Genomic DNA, 12,678 nt, shown 5'->3' on the forward strand with positions numbered 1-12,678 from the left:
ACCACGAGAGAGCTGGACCATGAGAAGACATAGCAGTTGTTCTGGAACCAGAAGTAAAAACGGGTCGTGCAGGCGATTTGGGGCCAGACCATCAGTATTATTGGCAGTGACAGAAGTTATATTTTCACAAGTGATGACTCCATTCTTTTAGCTGCTCAGACCAAACTTCAGAGTCAGCTTAGACTCCTTATTTCCCAATGTAGAAAGCTCGTCTTTTTATTCTGACGCTTTGACACCTGGGTCCTGCTGACCCTGGGCTACCAATCCCTGGAGACAGCAGACAACTCGTGTCTCTCATATGCAAACCAACCAATCCAGAGCCTGTGTGGCAACAAGCTGCTGTACAGGCTCTTACACTCGGGGCCACTCTGCCCCAGAGCCAGGTCCCAGACTGCTAAAGGCAGGACCTGTACCCCAGCACCACTGAAACTATTCAATCCTAAACTTGCTTGCCCTGCCTCGCCTGCCTTTCCCCAGAAGCCGCAGTAAAGGCTCTGACCCGCATTCCCCCTCCCCAACTGTCCCCGGTGCGTCCCGGTGTGGCCCCCCCGGCGCGGTGCACCCCTCCTTTTGCAAACCGGAACTATCTTGTCTCCTGATCTGTTGGTCTCACCGTACCTGAATAATAAAACCTACATTTAAAAATACCTAACCCCACGTCTTGGCAAATTCTACCGTCTCTGTCTTTATTGCTATATCCGAAATTCAGCCGCTCTCGTCACCCTCAGTCCCCCACTGCCCCCCACTCCCTGCCATTTTGCACTTCCGGTTCCCACCTGGGTCCCCACCCCCACTCCAGTCCATCCCTACCTGTTAACACCTAGAGTGATCCTGTTGCAGGGGGAAGGCGGGTCTTACCGCACTTCTGTTCAGAGCCCACGGATGGAAGGGCTGAGAGCAATCCAAGATGTCAGAAGCGTGTTTTGGACCTGCAGTAAACTAAGCTGGACGAAGCTGATTTGTTTTACATCGCAGGTTGACCTCCCATCGCACTCCAAGTTAAAAATAAAGTCGTTAAAATGGCTTTGGGGGCCCTACAAAAACTAGTTCCTTCTGGGTACATCACCCAGACCTCCCTGCGTGCCAGGAGCCCCACTTTCCTGGACGAGCTCCCTGAACCCCCCGGAAGGGGCTTGGCTCCTTGAATCCCCTCCTGGCCTGCGAGCTTTCCCCAGATTCCCCTCTCGGAGAGGTCTCCCCAGTCTTGCCCTGCACCTCTCCCCCAACGCTCTGTACCCACTTACCCATTCCACAGCACCTGCCAGGCGCACGCAGCATCCCCTGGCTGGTTTACAACCAGTGTCCCCATGAAAACGTAAGTTCCACCAGGCAGGGACTTTGTTTTTGTTTGCAGATTTGTTAATGACCTAGAATAGTGACTGCTGGATGGTAAAGCTTAAGAAATACAGGTCATATAAATGAACGAACTGAGAACATGGTTTCTTTTTTTTTAAAAAAAAGATAGTCTAGTTCAGTCCTTCTCACATCAAATATTTGGAGAATGCTTTGTAAGCACCCAGTAAGATGCAGTTGCTGGATGCCCAAGGCTGTCATCTGATGGTGAGTGAGATGTTTAACTCATTAAGCAGTCGAGTGTGCGCTGTAGCCTGATGTGGCCTGTGGACTTCCACGGGGTGCAGACAAGGGGGCCAGTGAGGGCCGTTGTTTTAGTTTTGCATTCCAACCCTCCAGTTAGTTTCCCTGATCATATCGTTTACGTTCAATACCATTAACATTTGTGTCATTAATTAGACACTTTTGGTTGATCTTGCTAATTTTTCTGGATTCACGGGTGTATGTGAGTCATGGCAAACATGCAGCGAGCTCCTAATCTTTCTGTACCCCTCCTTGGGTCTCACGACGATGCTTTGAAAATGGAAAGTGGTTCATGATGTTTTTAAACAACTTAATAACTTAAATATACAGGTGGACGCATCACAACAAAAACATTACTACCTTTTTGCCCTTGACGACCAAAGGAAGACGATGACAGATGATTGTATATTTTGTTTAATACTTGCATTGTTTCTATAGCGCAATTATAGCAATCTTTATTTACTTTTCATTACAAATATTTGTCAAGTTTTGTTTCAGAAACATTTTTCCTACTCTCTTGCACATGCACCCAGACACACTACAAAAAACTCATTCATAACACAGTAAGGGCAAACATTATTCATGTAAACATCTTTCATTAATTTCCCATAATTAAAAAAATCATAGAATTATAGATATTGAATAAGGCTCATAGATTTAGTTCAAATTCCACAAAAGACCAATCAAAGATGCTCTTAACTGTGATGGGGGTAACTTTTGGTTGCAATAAATGCTAAAAGCGTACCCCTGGCTTTCAATCCTCAAACATACCTCGCAACCTCATAAATGCATTTCAGGATAAATAGAGAACGTAGAAAACCCAGGAGGAAGAACTTTTGAATTAGGGAGCTCAGAACCATAGACCTAATTTCTTCTATGATAAGCAGGCATAATGTAGTCCCCATATTTCCCAATACGTGAATCAAGATTAATTACAGTACCCCAAAATGTAACCACATCGATATGTTAAGATACATTGGCATGTGTGTACATATTGCTAGTATACACAGTGAAAATTTGTCAGAAAATTTATCATTTCGTTATATCCAGGACCAAAGTGGAAAAAAGAAAACCCCCACTCAAGTTGAATATCATTATAAAGGAGTGTTCTAGTAACATAAAGGTCGGGAGTGTTGGGAGGTATGTCCCAGGGGTGCGATTGGTCTTGGTATTAAAGTCACAGACAGAGGAAGCGCGGACTGGCGTTATCCGAGGCCGTCTCTCTCTGGTTGGAAGTTTGGTGCTAACGTGCATAGTCTCCCAGAGCTGAGACAGGAAATGAACTGTGCTGACAAATGGGCCCCTTGCCAGCTGCGCCCTCCTCCTTCCTCTCTGTGAGGTGGAGGTCAGGAGGCAGGGACTGCTGGCAAAACCGTGAAGTCCCACCCTGGGGTCTGAACCCCAACTCCACTGAGGGCAGCCTCCCTGACATGTGTGACTAGGCAGTAAAGGGTGGCGGTGGATGCGGCCAGAAAACCCCGTTCTGAGGGTCGCACGGCCGCATCTGGCTTCTGATTCTGCTGCCCTGCAAAGAAATTGTGCTCCGGATAAATGCACCAGTGTCTCTAATGCCTCGAATTCACTCGCAGGCCCCCGTAAGGCCCAGAGCGATGTCACTAAAAGGTGGACACACCTCCACGAGCACCTAACTTACACCAGGAAGCGGCTGAGGCACTGGGGAAGCCTACAAGCTCTCTCCACGTCAGATGCAACAACGCCAGGAAGTTGCCTTGGGTCAGAGTTATTTGTAGGCTTTTGATTTTTAAAAATCAAAATTGATCGGCATGATATCTCGATAGACTCAGATAATTCTCACCAAAAATTTTGCAATTTGTTTAAATAGCACTGGAATAATTCAACTTCATTTAAATATATTCATTCTACCATGAAAATATTTCATACAAACATCTATTTACATACAAACACATTAAAATTTGTGAGAAGGGTTTCCACTCCGGTGGCTGTATGGCTTGAAATAGTTTCATTGCTTTGAGTATGTATGCACACGTTTGGCAAAATAAAACTATTAAAATGTAGTATTTTTAAAATAAAAAAAGTGACACCGAGGCTCCAATTCCTGAAGGAAAGATCAAAGAAAAAACAATCCATCAAGGTACCTCAGGTAGATGTAAATTTAATAGAGTTTGTGAACCTTTGATCTGTGGCAAATAAACATTACAACTATCATTCTTGCAACGTAGTTTTGCTTGTTTTTCTAAAACAAAAGAGGTCTGGATTCTAAGTCACTACTCTTCAGACAGAAACTTGGGGCAACTGTTTTAAAACAAAGCAAAATGGAAAACTGTACCTTCTTGGAAAATCTCAAATGCATTTTGCAGTGAGTGATTTAAAGTTTTTATGTATTTAAAGGAAAGTCACTACAGTGCCACACACTGTCTCACTGAGAAGACAACCCTTGAATTCACCGTTCACAGTTACTGTCATTTTAATAGTTACGATTAAATGTTGTAAATGGTTACACTTGGCCTCCACCTGTGTTGGCCTTTGCAGGTTGTTGGTGATTTTTCAAGTGTGAAGGACCCCCCGAGGGCAGATAAGTTTAACCACAGCCCCAGTCAGGTTCCAAGAGGTCTTGAAAAATGACCTTCCTTTTGAGTTTCTCAGGTCGACCCGGGTGAAGCGGGTTAACGAAAGAACAGGCCCTGCCAAGCTGGAGTCTTCCTGACCTGCTGCTTTTTAACGTCGTCATTCCTTTGCCGGAAACTCAGTCCTTACAGCTGTTTTTGGTTAGTCCATTCGAATGTCCATTTGGGGACATACTCCTACAGATTAGTCCCTATTCCTAACTCTAACACAAGATAATATTTCATCGTAAAAAAGCTGCTAAGGGAAGGTCTAGTCATGCAGGAGTCGGGCTGAGATGGCTCTGAGTGAATCTCGTTGACACCATGGCGTCCTGCGCACTCACAGGCACCGGCTGGTTTTGGGGTGAGCAAAAAGTGGTTTCTTGGTTCCCCAGCACATGGAATCTTCCTCATTTCTGTTGTGATTATGATGCTGATGAAACTATCAGCTTAGGCTGCTTCCTGACGAATCTCCTTCCACAGCAGATGTGAAGGCTCAGCAGAAAAATACACCCGAGGCTTTCCCCACCTCAGACTTCGGCTCAAACAAGGAGCACACTCTGATTTCCTCACGAGCTTCTTCCTTAGGGAGCACCAACCCCTTCGACGTCTTTTCCTACCTACAGAACACAGTGACTCTCAAGTCCCCCTCCAGTTCTACCCTGTGACAAAGCCTGACATGTGTGTGTGGCGGGGTGGGGGCGGGGAGGGCAAGGAGAGAGCAGACACAGGCACAGAGCAAATGGAGAGAGGTCCCCAAAGAAGGAAAGAGAGAGGGTCTGAAGGGCACAGGGAGCCGGAGGTACTAGCAGGACAGAAGCTGAGGACGTGGAGGAGAGTTGGGGACAGAGCGGGAAAGATCAGCTGGGGTGTTGTCACACAGGGACGCCCAGCCAGGCATTGTCACAGACAAGAGAGAAAGAGGAAGGAGACAGGGCAGGGGAGGGAAGAGCCAGAGGACACACGGAGGACGGGAGGGAGAGAAGAAGGCTCCACTTGGGTGTCTTGTGGCCTCTGATTCGTCTGAAGGTCAAACACAGACACACTGCTGGGTTCTAAACTCAGAGTGTTGTCGTCCAATATCTAATTTGAAAAACGTATTAGTTGGTTAAACACTACTTACAACTCTTCAATCCTTTTTATCAAAAAGAAAGAGAGAAAGAAAGAGAGAAAGAAAGAAAGGAAGGAAGAAAGAGAAAGAAAGAGAAAGAAAGAAAGAAAGAAAGAAAGAAAGAAAGTAAGAAAGTAAGAAAGTAAGAAAGAAAGGAAGCAAGGAAGAAAACTATAGATCATTATCTCTTATGAATATAGATGTAAAAAGAAAGAAAGAAAGAAAGAAAAAGAAAGAAGAAAGAAGGAAGGAAGGAAGGAAGGAAGGAAGGAAGGAAGGAAGGAAGGAAGGAAGGAAGACAGAAAGAAAGGAAGGTTCCATCTGAGTGGTATCATAAGAGTAGCGCATTAGGACAGAAGTTATACCCTATTGCAGCCTCAGGCAAAGCAATATCGCCCTCAGGAATGAAGTCTTTGATTGTAGCTACATCGGAGGTGTGACCTGTGTCATCTTCTCCTTGACCTTGCTCCCTGCCCTGACTCCACGGCTCAACCGACTGGGGTTAATTAAAGCCATCTTTCTCCTGCTAACAGTCACTTGCTTTGGGACCCATTTGAATTAAAGCACCTATCAGAAAACAAGTCCCAAGACTGTCCATCTGTCACAGTTTACAGATTGGTCTCTTTCTACAGACTAGAAGCGATCCTACCCTGGCGCCTTTTAATCTAAACACTCTCTTCAGTTCCCTTGTGGGCGATCTTTCTGGCAGCCCTGACAACCTCTCACGTGTGAAACTTCAGCATCTGTGCAGAAGCCACTGTCACCTGCTCCAGCCCTGCTGGGGAGCGGAGCTCCAGAAACCTGGCCTTGCGAAAAAGAGAAGCGCTGCCTTTGTCACCGCCTTGAGGGCCGAATCCTGTGCCCAGGGGCCGCCTGGACGGAAAGTTGTGGGCAGCCGTCAATCAAACACTTACTTCTGTTAAATTCTCCCTAAGGGCAATATGTAATTGACAAGAAATATCGAACCCTTTTTTTCTGCCTGTTTTACTCTTTTCCCACTCCCAGCAAGCCTTCTCTACTAGCCAGAGCTCACTGCGGGCAACAGCTTGGAAGACTTTAGCTTTCAAGACCGAACTGGCTCAGGCAACAGGTGCTGCTGCCCTTGACAGCTGCAGGTCAGAGCAGCTGCTCCTCCCCAGAGATTCCAGTTGCCTCATCCAGGCATCTCAAGAAGACACAGCTGTGGTATGTGGTGAGGGTGCTTCCCCAAATCCCAAACTCTCAGAATTCATTCAGAGCAATCCCAGTAATGTTACATATCTAATCAGCTAAACTAAAAACAGGGCTTTTCTCCTTATTTCTGCAGCTGGGATTATATATGGCTTGCAAAATGGCTGAAATGCTATTGATATCATTGCTTTTAAACTATACAGGTGTTATTCTTAATTCACAATGCTCTGAAGCAGATAAGTGCTTTGAAATTACAATGATGAAGAGTTTTAGCATTAAGGTTCGATTTGTACCTAGTGATCAGTATGTCTCTCTTAACAGTAGCGATTGTAAAAAAAAAAAAAAAAACAAAAAAAACTTGTGAATTCTGTGTTAGAATTCAAGTTTGCTATTTAACTTTTGAATTCAATGCACTGTGCCACAAGCCAGACTGCTCTGTTATGTACATTTAATGTGTATGCCAGGAGAAAAAAATTACTAGCACTATTGAAGGTATTGCAAAGTTGCCACAGTTACTGCTTAGAAATACTAAGTTCCCTCTCTCCTTCCTTAAAGTATATATTACAACTCTTCCATAACTTAATGCAAACGAAGTAAACTCTGTCTTTTCACATCTTAAAGCAAAGATATCTTTGTTTACATGCGAGAATAATAATTCTATAATAATACACCAGCTCTACGAGCCGGTTCTTTATAGTAGGACGTAATAATGAAACAATGATATAGAAAGAGCCAGAGAGACCTACACACTGGCACTGACGCAAAGCCCACTGGGAAGTTTTCTCCTGTCCAAGGTATCTAAAGATAGAGAGGAGGACTGAGGGGTGGAAAGGGCTGAAAGAGTAGGGTTCTGTGCGCTAGGAAAAAAAAAAAAACAAAGCCATTCTATTGCAAGATACAGATCAAAGGTTAGAAGGCAAATTTTACTACATTCAGAGAATAAAAATGTAGTAATTCTCTCCTCCATACGGCACATCTGCAAGTGTGATAACAACACACTTTGCATTGGCCGTAGGGGAAAAAAAAAAAAAAACATCATGGAAAAACCACTGACTAAAAATGACTGAAAAACTCCCTTTCCCTTTTTCAGTCTAATCATTTGGCATCTCAGTGTGGTCCAGATTTAGATGTGAACCACCCAAGAATATCACGCTGTCTTATGTCAAGTGCTCGGCAATACCTCTCAGTAGGACGCTCCTGCAAGGCTAGCTAATTTTAAATCTGGCATGAGTAATCCAGTCAAACCTAGTTAGTATGCGAGAAAGTCGTTGCGAAGGCGGAGTGAGAGGATGTGATGTCACAGCGCGAGCAGTCCCTGGTTGTCCCGTTGTCGGATAAACGTAGTGCATAGATCCAAGTTTCCACTCCGGGTCTCCGGAGCCCAGAGCCAGGTCCTTCACTTCCGCTGGGCGGCCTGGAAGGCCTTCAGCTCCACCTGGTACCACTAAAAACTTCCCTGGGGGGCTGTGGTCATAGCCGTAGGCCACAGTGAGCTCCTCATTGGCCTCCACAGCTCGGAGGGTGCGGATGCATTTGATGGGCCCAAAGCGGGGGTGGACAAACCTAGACGGGGAGATGCGCACAGTCATTCCCAGGTAGGTGAGGAGCGAAGACTGGGGGAGCGGGGCTGATGCAGGAATCACCCCCCCCCACCCCCGGCTCTTCCCTGACACCGTGGCTACGTCCTCAGCGTGTGCTAACGGCGAGGCTCAGCCCCACCCCAGACCTGCTGGACTGACACCTGCATTTTAACGACACCCTCAGGTGATTCATAGACACATTAAAGTTTTAAAAAGCATGCTCTACCTGCCTTTGTGAGCATATTTGGCACTCTGTATGTGTAAACAAACAATCATGGTCAATGACAAAATGCTGTCCTTAATGAGAAATCAGATCCAGCTGCCTGTCAGCATGCAGCTCACCTGGCCTGCCGCATGGGATCACCCACGTGGCTGTACCTGGGGGGAGGGGCGATTCTGGAGTTGTAAGAAGAGCCTTGTGGATGTACAAAAGCCAAAGGCACCGTATTCCGCCCCATACAGATGGCAGAGGTGACCTTTCCCAGCAGAAACGTAGATGGAGATTTCTCTCCAAGAGGGAAGAGTCTTGACCTCATTGCCAACTCGCTTCTTTACTATTTCCCCGTGAAGCATCCTCTCGTCCTGTAAGGAGTCCTCTCAGAAACAGGCAGGGCGGTCACTGTGCTATGATCCTCTGCCAAAGGCTCCCAGCCCGGCTCACCTGCCCAGCTCCCTTCACGGGGACAAGAAGCAAACAAGTAGTGGACTCAGCTACCTAACAGCTGCCCAAACCCCAAAAAGGTACGTGCATGGGATGGCCAGAAAGAAATGTGCTTTATTTTCATATGCGCCTGGTCAAATCAGTCTCATTCATGTATTGTCACATTTTTAACAAAGGGCATTGAGACACCAAAGGAAAAGTTTCCGGCCCAAAGGACACTGGCTTATGGGGAGTGAGTCAAGTCCTTGGCTGGTTCCCTCTGTCGGTGGTGGGAAAGGAGTACGTCTGTGGCTTGGGGACATCTTCACGTGGGGTTAAAAGGAACAACGTTGTCCTTACTCCAGGGGCCTCTGTGTCCACCCTCCCCAGGGTCACTTTTCCTGGAAAGCAGACTTGAGCTGGGGTCAGAGACTTTAATGTGAGCCCTGGTTCCGCCCATGATTACGGTGCCCTCTTGGAAATTTTACTCTTCTCATCTGCAAAATCGTAACGCTAGCAGTAATCCTTATCGGACAAGAGTTGTCGTTGTGACAACACAGGGTCACGTAAATAAAGCACCTCACACAGCGCCTGGCACAACGTGAGGACTCAACTAATCTCAGCTGCTATGCCGAGTGCCCGTGCGTGTGTGAGGACATTCACATGCACAGAATTCTCAGGCTGGGCTCCGTCGCAGAGGCGAGCCCTGGACCAGGGGCTCAGGAATTCCTTATTAAAATCACGATTCTTTGTCTTTAAATTAAAATATTTCGTTAAAAAATAACGCTCCTGAAATAGAGCTCTAGTTAATCTTCTGGTACACAGAAAAAAAAAAATCCCATGAGAACCCCAAGACTTCTCTTATAATCCTCTCGTATTTTCATTTTCCCGCTCATGATCATTATTTTCAGAGACCAGAAGATGAACAGACTGAAAAGGAAGAACTCAGTTTCAGGTGTTGCTCCTGAGGGCGGTGCTAAGACACGGCAGTTAGGAACACGTGACACCTTTGACTGAGAGACCTGCATTTCCCGTCTGTGACCTGGGTTGGAGCCAGGAGATGCCCCACGAAGGTCCTGGAAGGACTGCATGAGGTGATGCCTGCGAGGCCGTCAGCACCTCACCAGCTTAGAGTAAGTGTGTGGCAAACATTAGCTGGAGTATTAGCTGTCAAACCAAAACTCTGCACCACGTGGTCTGGCTCCTTGTCAACACGTTACCTATATTTACAGGTAGGAAAGTAGCTCTTGACTGTTTGTCCCTGCGGCATCTTGTACCTGATGACAGTTATAAGTTTACAGAGGTGTTGGTTCGTTTATGTTGGGAGTGCATGATGATACCGATGATTTTAGAAACAAACAAATGGTCTGAATTGGTATCTGCATTTTATATCTGGTTATTCTTCAGGTAGTCTTCCCATTGCCCCAAATAACTAATTGGTCACATTGAAAAAATAACCCTGAACAGGACAGGAACTTGATTTTTCATAAATGGTTCCTTTTCTTGTCTCCTGTGCTCCCTTCTTTTTGGTGAGAAGAATCATGTCTTGCAGTGAAATCACCGAACTGATTTGTTTTAAAACAGCAGTCTAAGTTGCGTTTATTATCGTCCATCGCCCCTGCTTTAAAGGGTTGCTGTTAAGCTGTGTGCAGCTCAGAATGAGGCTCTGGCCTGATTCACATCGGCTACGAAAGCCTTGGAGTTAATAACGGTGTCCGTTTCGTTTCACATGACACACGTCCTTTGCCATTTCTACCCGCCCTTTAAACAGAAGTTGTAGCTTGAGTACTTGTGACCGACGGCCAAGGAGAGCAAGTCACTGCCAGAATAATTTTTAAGCCATCTCAGGGAGGCAAGAAGGGACAGTTAAATCCGGGCAATGTCCCTACAGATTAAATGCACATGATCTTCTCCTGCTTATGTTAACAAGCTAGAGGACTGAGGGACTGCAAGCTACAGCCGAGTGGACACGGCTGCACACGGCCTCCTGGACAAACTGGCATTCTCAGGCTGAGCCAAGGGCAGCAATGAGATAGGACAAAGAATCCCAACTGTATCCTTTAGTCAGATGCTGATTTTGGGAAGCGAACATTCAGGGGCACATGAAAACTACTAAAATATTTGTAGGACTACCATGTGGAAGAGCGATTGAAGGGAGCTACCTAGGACCGGATGTTACAGAGAAACCCATTTGGGTTCGATAAAAAAAGTTTCTAATCATCAGAGCCCCAAAGCTAATTTCACGATATCTATTTCAGTTTGTCCAGACACCCCCTCTGCGGATAACCGTAGGCTCCCCATCACTGGGGGTTTCCAAGACGAGGTTTAACTAGCGGTTGGAAAGGGAGGTTCGAGTTCCAGGACGGAGGTAGGATGATGCGAACTTTAAAAACAACAGCTGTGTGGAGATGCAATTCATCTATTATAAAATTCATCCGTTTTTAAAGTGAACAATTCAGTGATTTTGGGGGCAACCAAAACCTAATTTTAGAACCTTGCGTCGCCCTCAGTAGAAACCCCACACTCATGGGCCGTCGACCCCCATCTCCCCCAGGTCCCCCCAGCAGTAGGCGGCCACTGATCTACAGACCATCTCTATGAATCTGGCTGTTGTGGACAATTCTTATTAGTGTTCCGTTGTGACTGGCTTCTTGCACTTGGCAGAATGTTCTCAAGGCTCATCCACGAGGCGGCCCGTGTCACTACCTCATTTCTCTCTGTTGTCAAAGAATAGGGATTCTCTGATTTTATAGGTCTTTTCCAACACTGAGTCTGCATGCCCTGCGATTAGGATTTTGTTTTCCTCCTTCCTTTCACATCAGAAAAGGGGTTCCCTAATCTCCGTGATGCAGAGTAATTTCAATTTTTACCATGATTTCAAATATCACTATCCTTAATTTTCCAGAATGAGGCAACCGAAGGACAAAAAAGCCACAGTGAAGCAGCAACCACAAAGTATAGTATTGCCAGAGCATTTCTACTCTTTGAAGCACTTTTCCATTTGTCAGCCTGCCCAAGAGCGGGCTGTTTACATTCTAAGTTTCAAGTCATGCCCGTGAGGCCCCTGGCAGGGGGCTTTCGGATATTTCTGAGGGACCGGCAGCATGACACCTGTCTCGTGCCCTCCTCCATCTCAGGGCCCCGAGGCGCAGATCCGCCCAGCAAAGGCTAGGTGCCACACTTACATGTCGTAGATACAGTTCGGAGTAAAGGAGTGATTTGCCTTGTGTCCCAAAGAGGCACAGTACTTGGACACGTGGTTGTAGGGCTCAGGCACGTCAATGACCGTTTCTTCATCAAGGGAGAGGGTGTTCCCATTAAGGGCCCAGTCTCTGCTGTCAACCTGCAAAAATAACAGAGTGTCAGAGAGGACCTTTCTCCCAAAAGCTCGAAGGACATCGGATATATTAACTCATTTGTCCTGAAACTTCATGGTTTGAGTCCCACAAACATGAAAAGAGCCTAAAGCATCCCACGGCTGCGGATGGCGCCTGTGGCCACCACCAGGCAGCTCAACATACTACTGATTTATGAATTTTCCTTGTCTTATATGAAGAAAAGGATTAAAGTCCCTTACAAAGACACCCAAAAATGTAACCAGATGTCCCTAGGTTGTTTATTTCTTCCCTGCAGGCTGAGACCTGAAAAGCCCAGCCAGCACCAAATTTGAAGTTTTACACATCCAATTGTTTTTTTAAATAGCCCAAACAAAGCCGAATTTTAGCTATTGAGAGCCTGCTTTCAAGGGACACACCTCGCTCCCCATCTGTTAGCAATAGGTAGGATAAACCCAGGATGGCCAAGACCCCAGACGGCTGCTGTTCCTTGGGGCTCTCTGGTGCAGAGACTCCTCACCACGCTCGCTGTCAGCTAGATGTGTAGGCCCCACCCTCATTCCTCTCTCAGGAGCTCCCTGCCCTCCTCCCCGTTAGATGATGGCCTCAGTGCCACAGACCTCTGCATGGTCTATGCTAAGAGGACGTCCCCTCTCAAGCA

General features: G+C 46.3%; 1 protein-coding gene across 1 annotated transcript in view; it reads right to left on the reverse strand.

Annotated features, from left to right (window-relative positions):
- Positions 1-6,893: 6,893 nt before the first annotated feature.
- The window catches only part of SETD7 (SET domain containing lysine methyltransferase 7), a 46,993-nt gene continuing 41,208 nt past the window's right edge, over positions 6,894-12,678 (reverse strand). The window contains 3 exon segments of the mRNA XM_015600677.2: positions 6,894-7,910; positions 7,912-8,025; positions 11,868-12,025. Of these exon segments, the coding sequence (XP_015456163.1) occupies positions 7,859-7,910; positions 7,912-8,025; positions 11,868-12,025 (324 nt within the window). The 3' untranslated portion in view covers positions 6,894-7,858.

The sequence above is a fragment of the Pteropus alecto genome, unplaced genomic scaffold (assembly GCF_000325575.1).
Source record: "Pteropus alecto unplaced genomic scaffold, ASM32557v1 scaffold50, whole genome shotgun sequence".
Taxonomy (NCBI): Eukaryota; Metazoa; Chordata; class Mammalia; order Chiroptera; family Pteropodidae; genus Pteropus; species Pteropus alecto.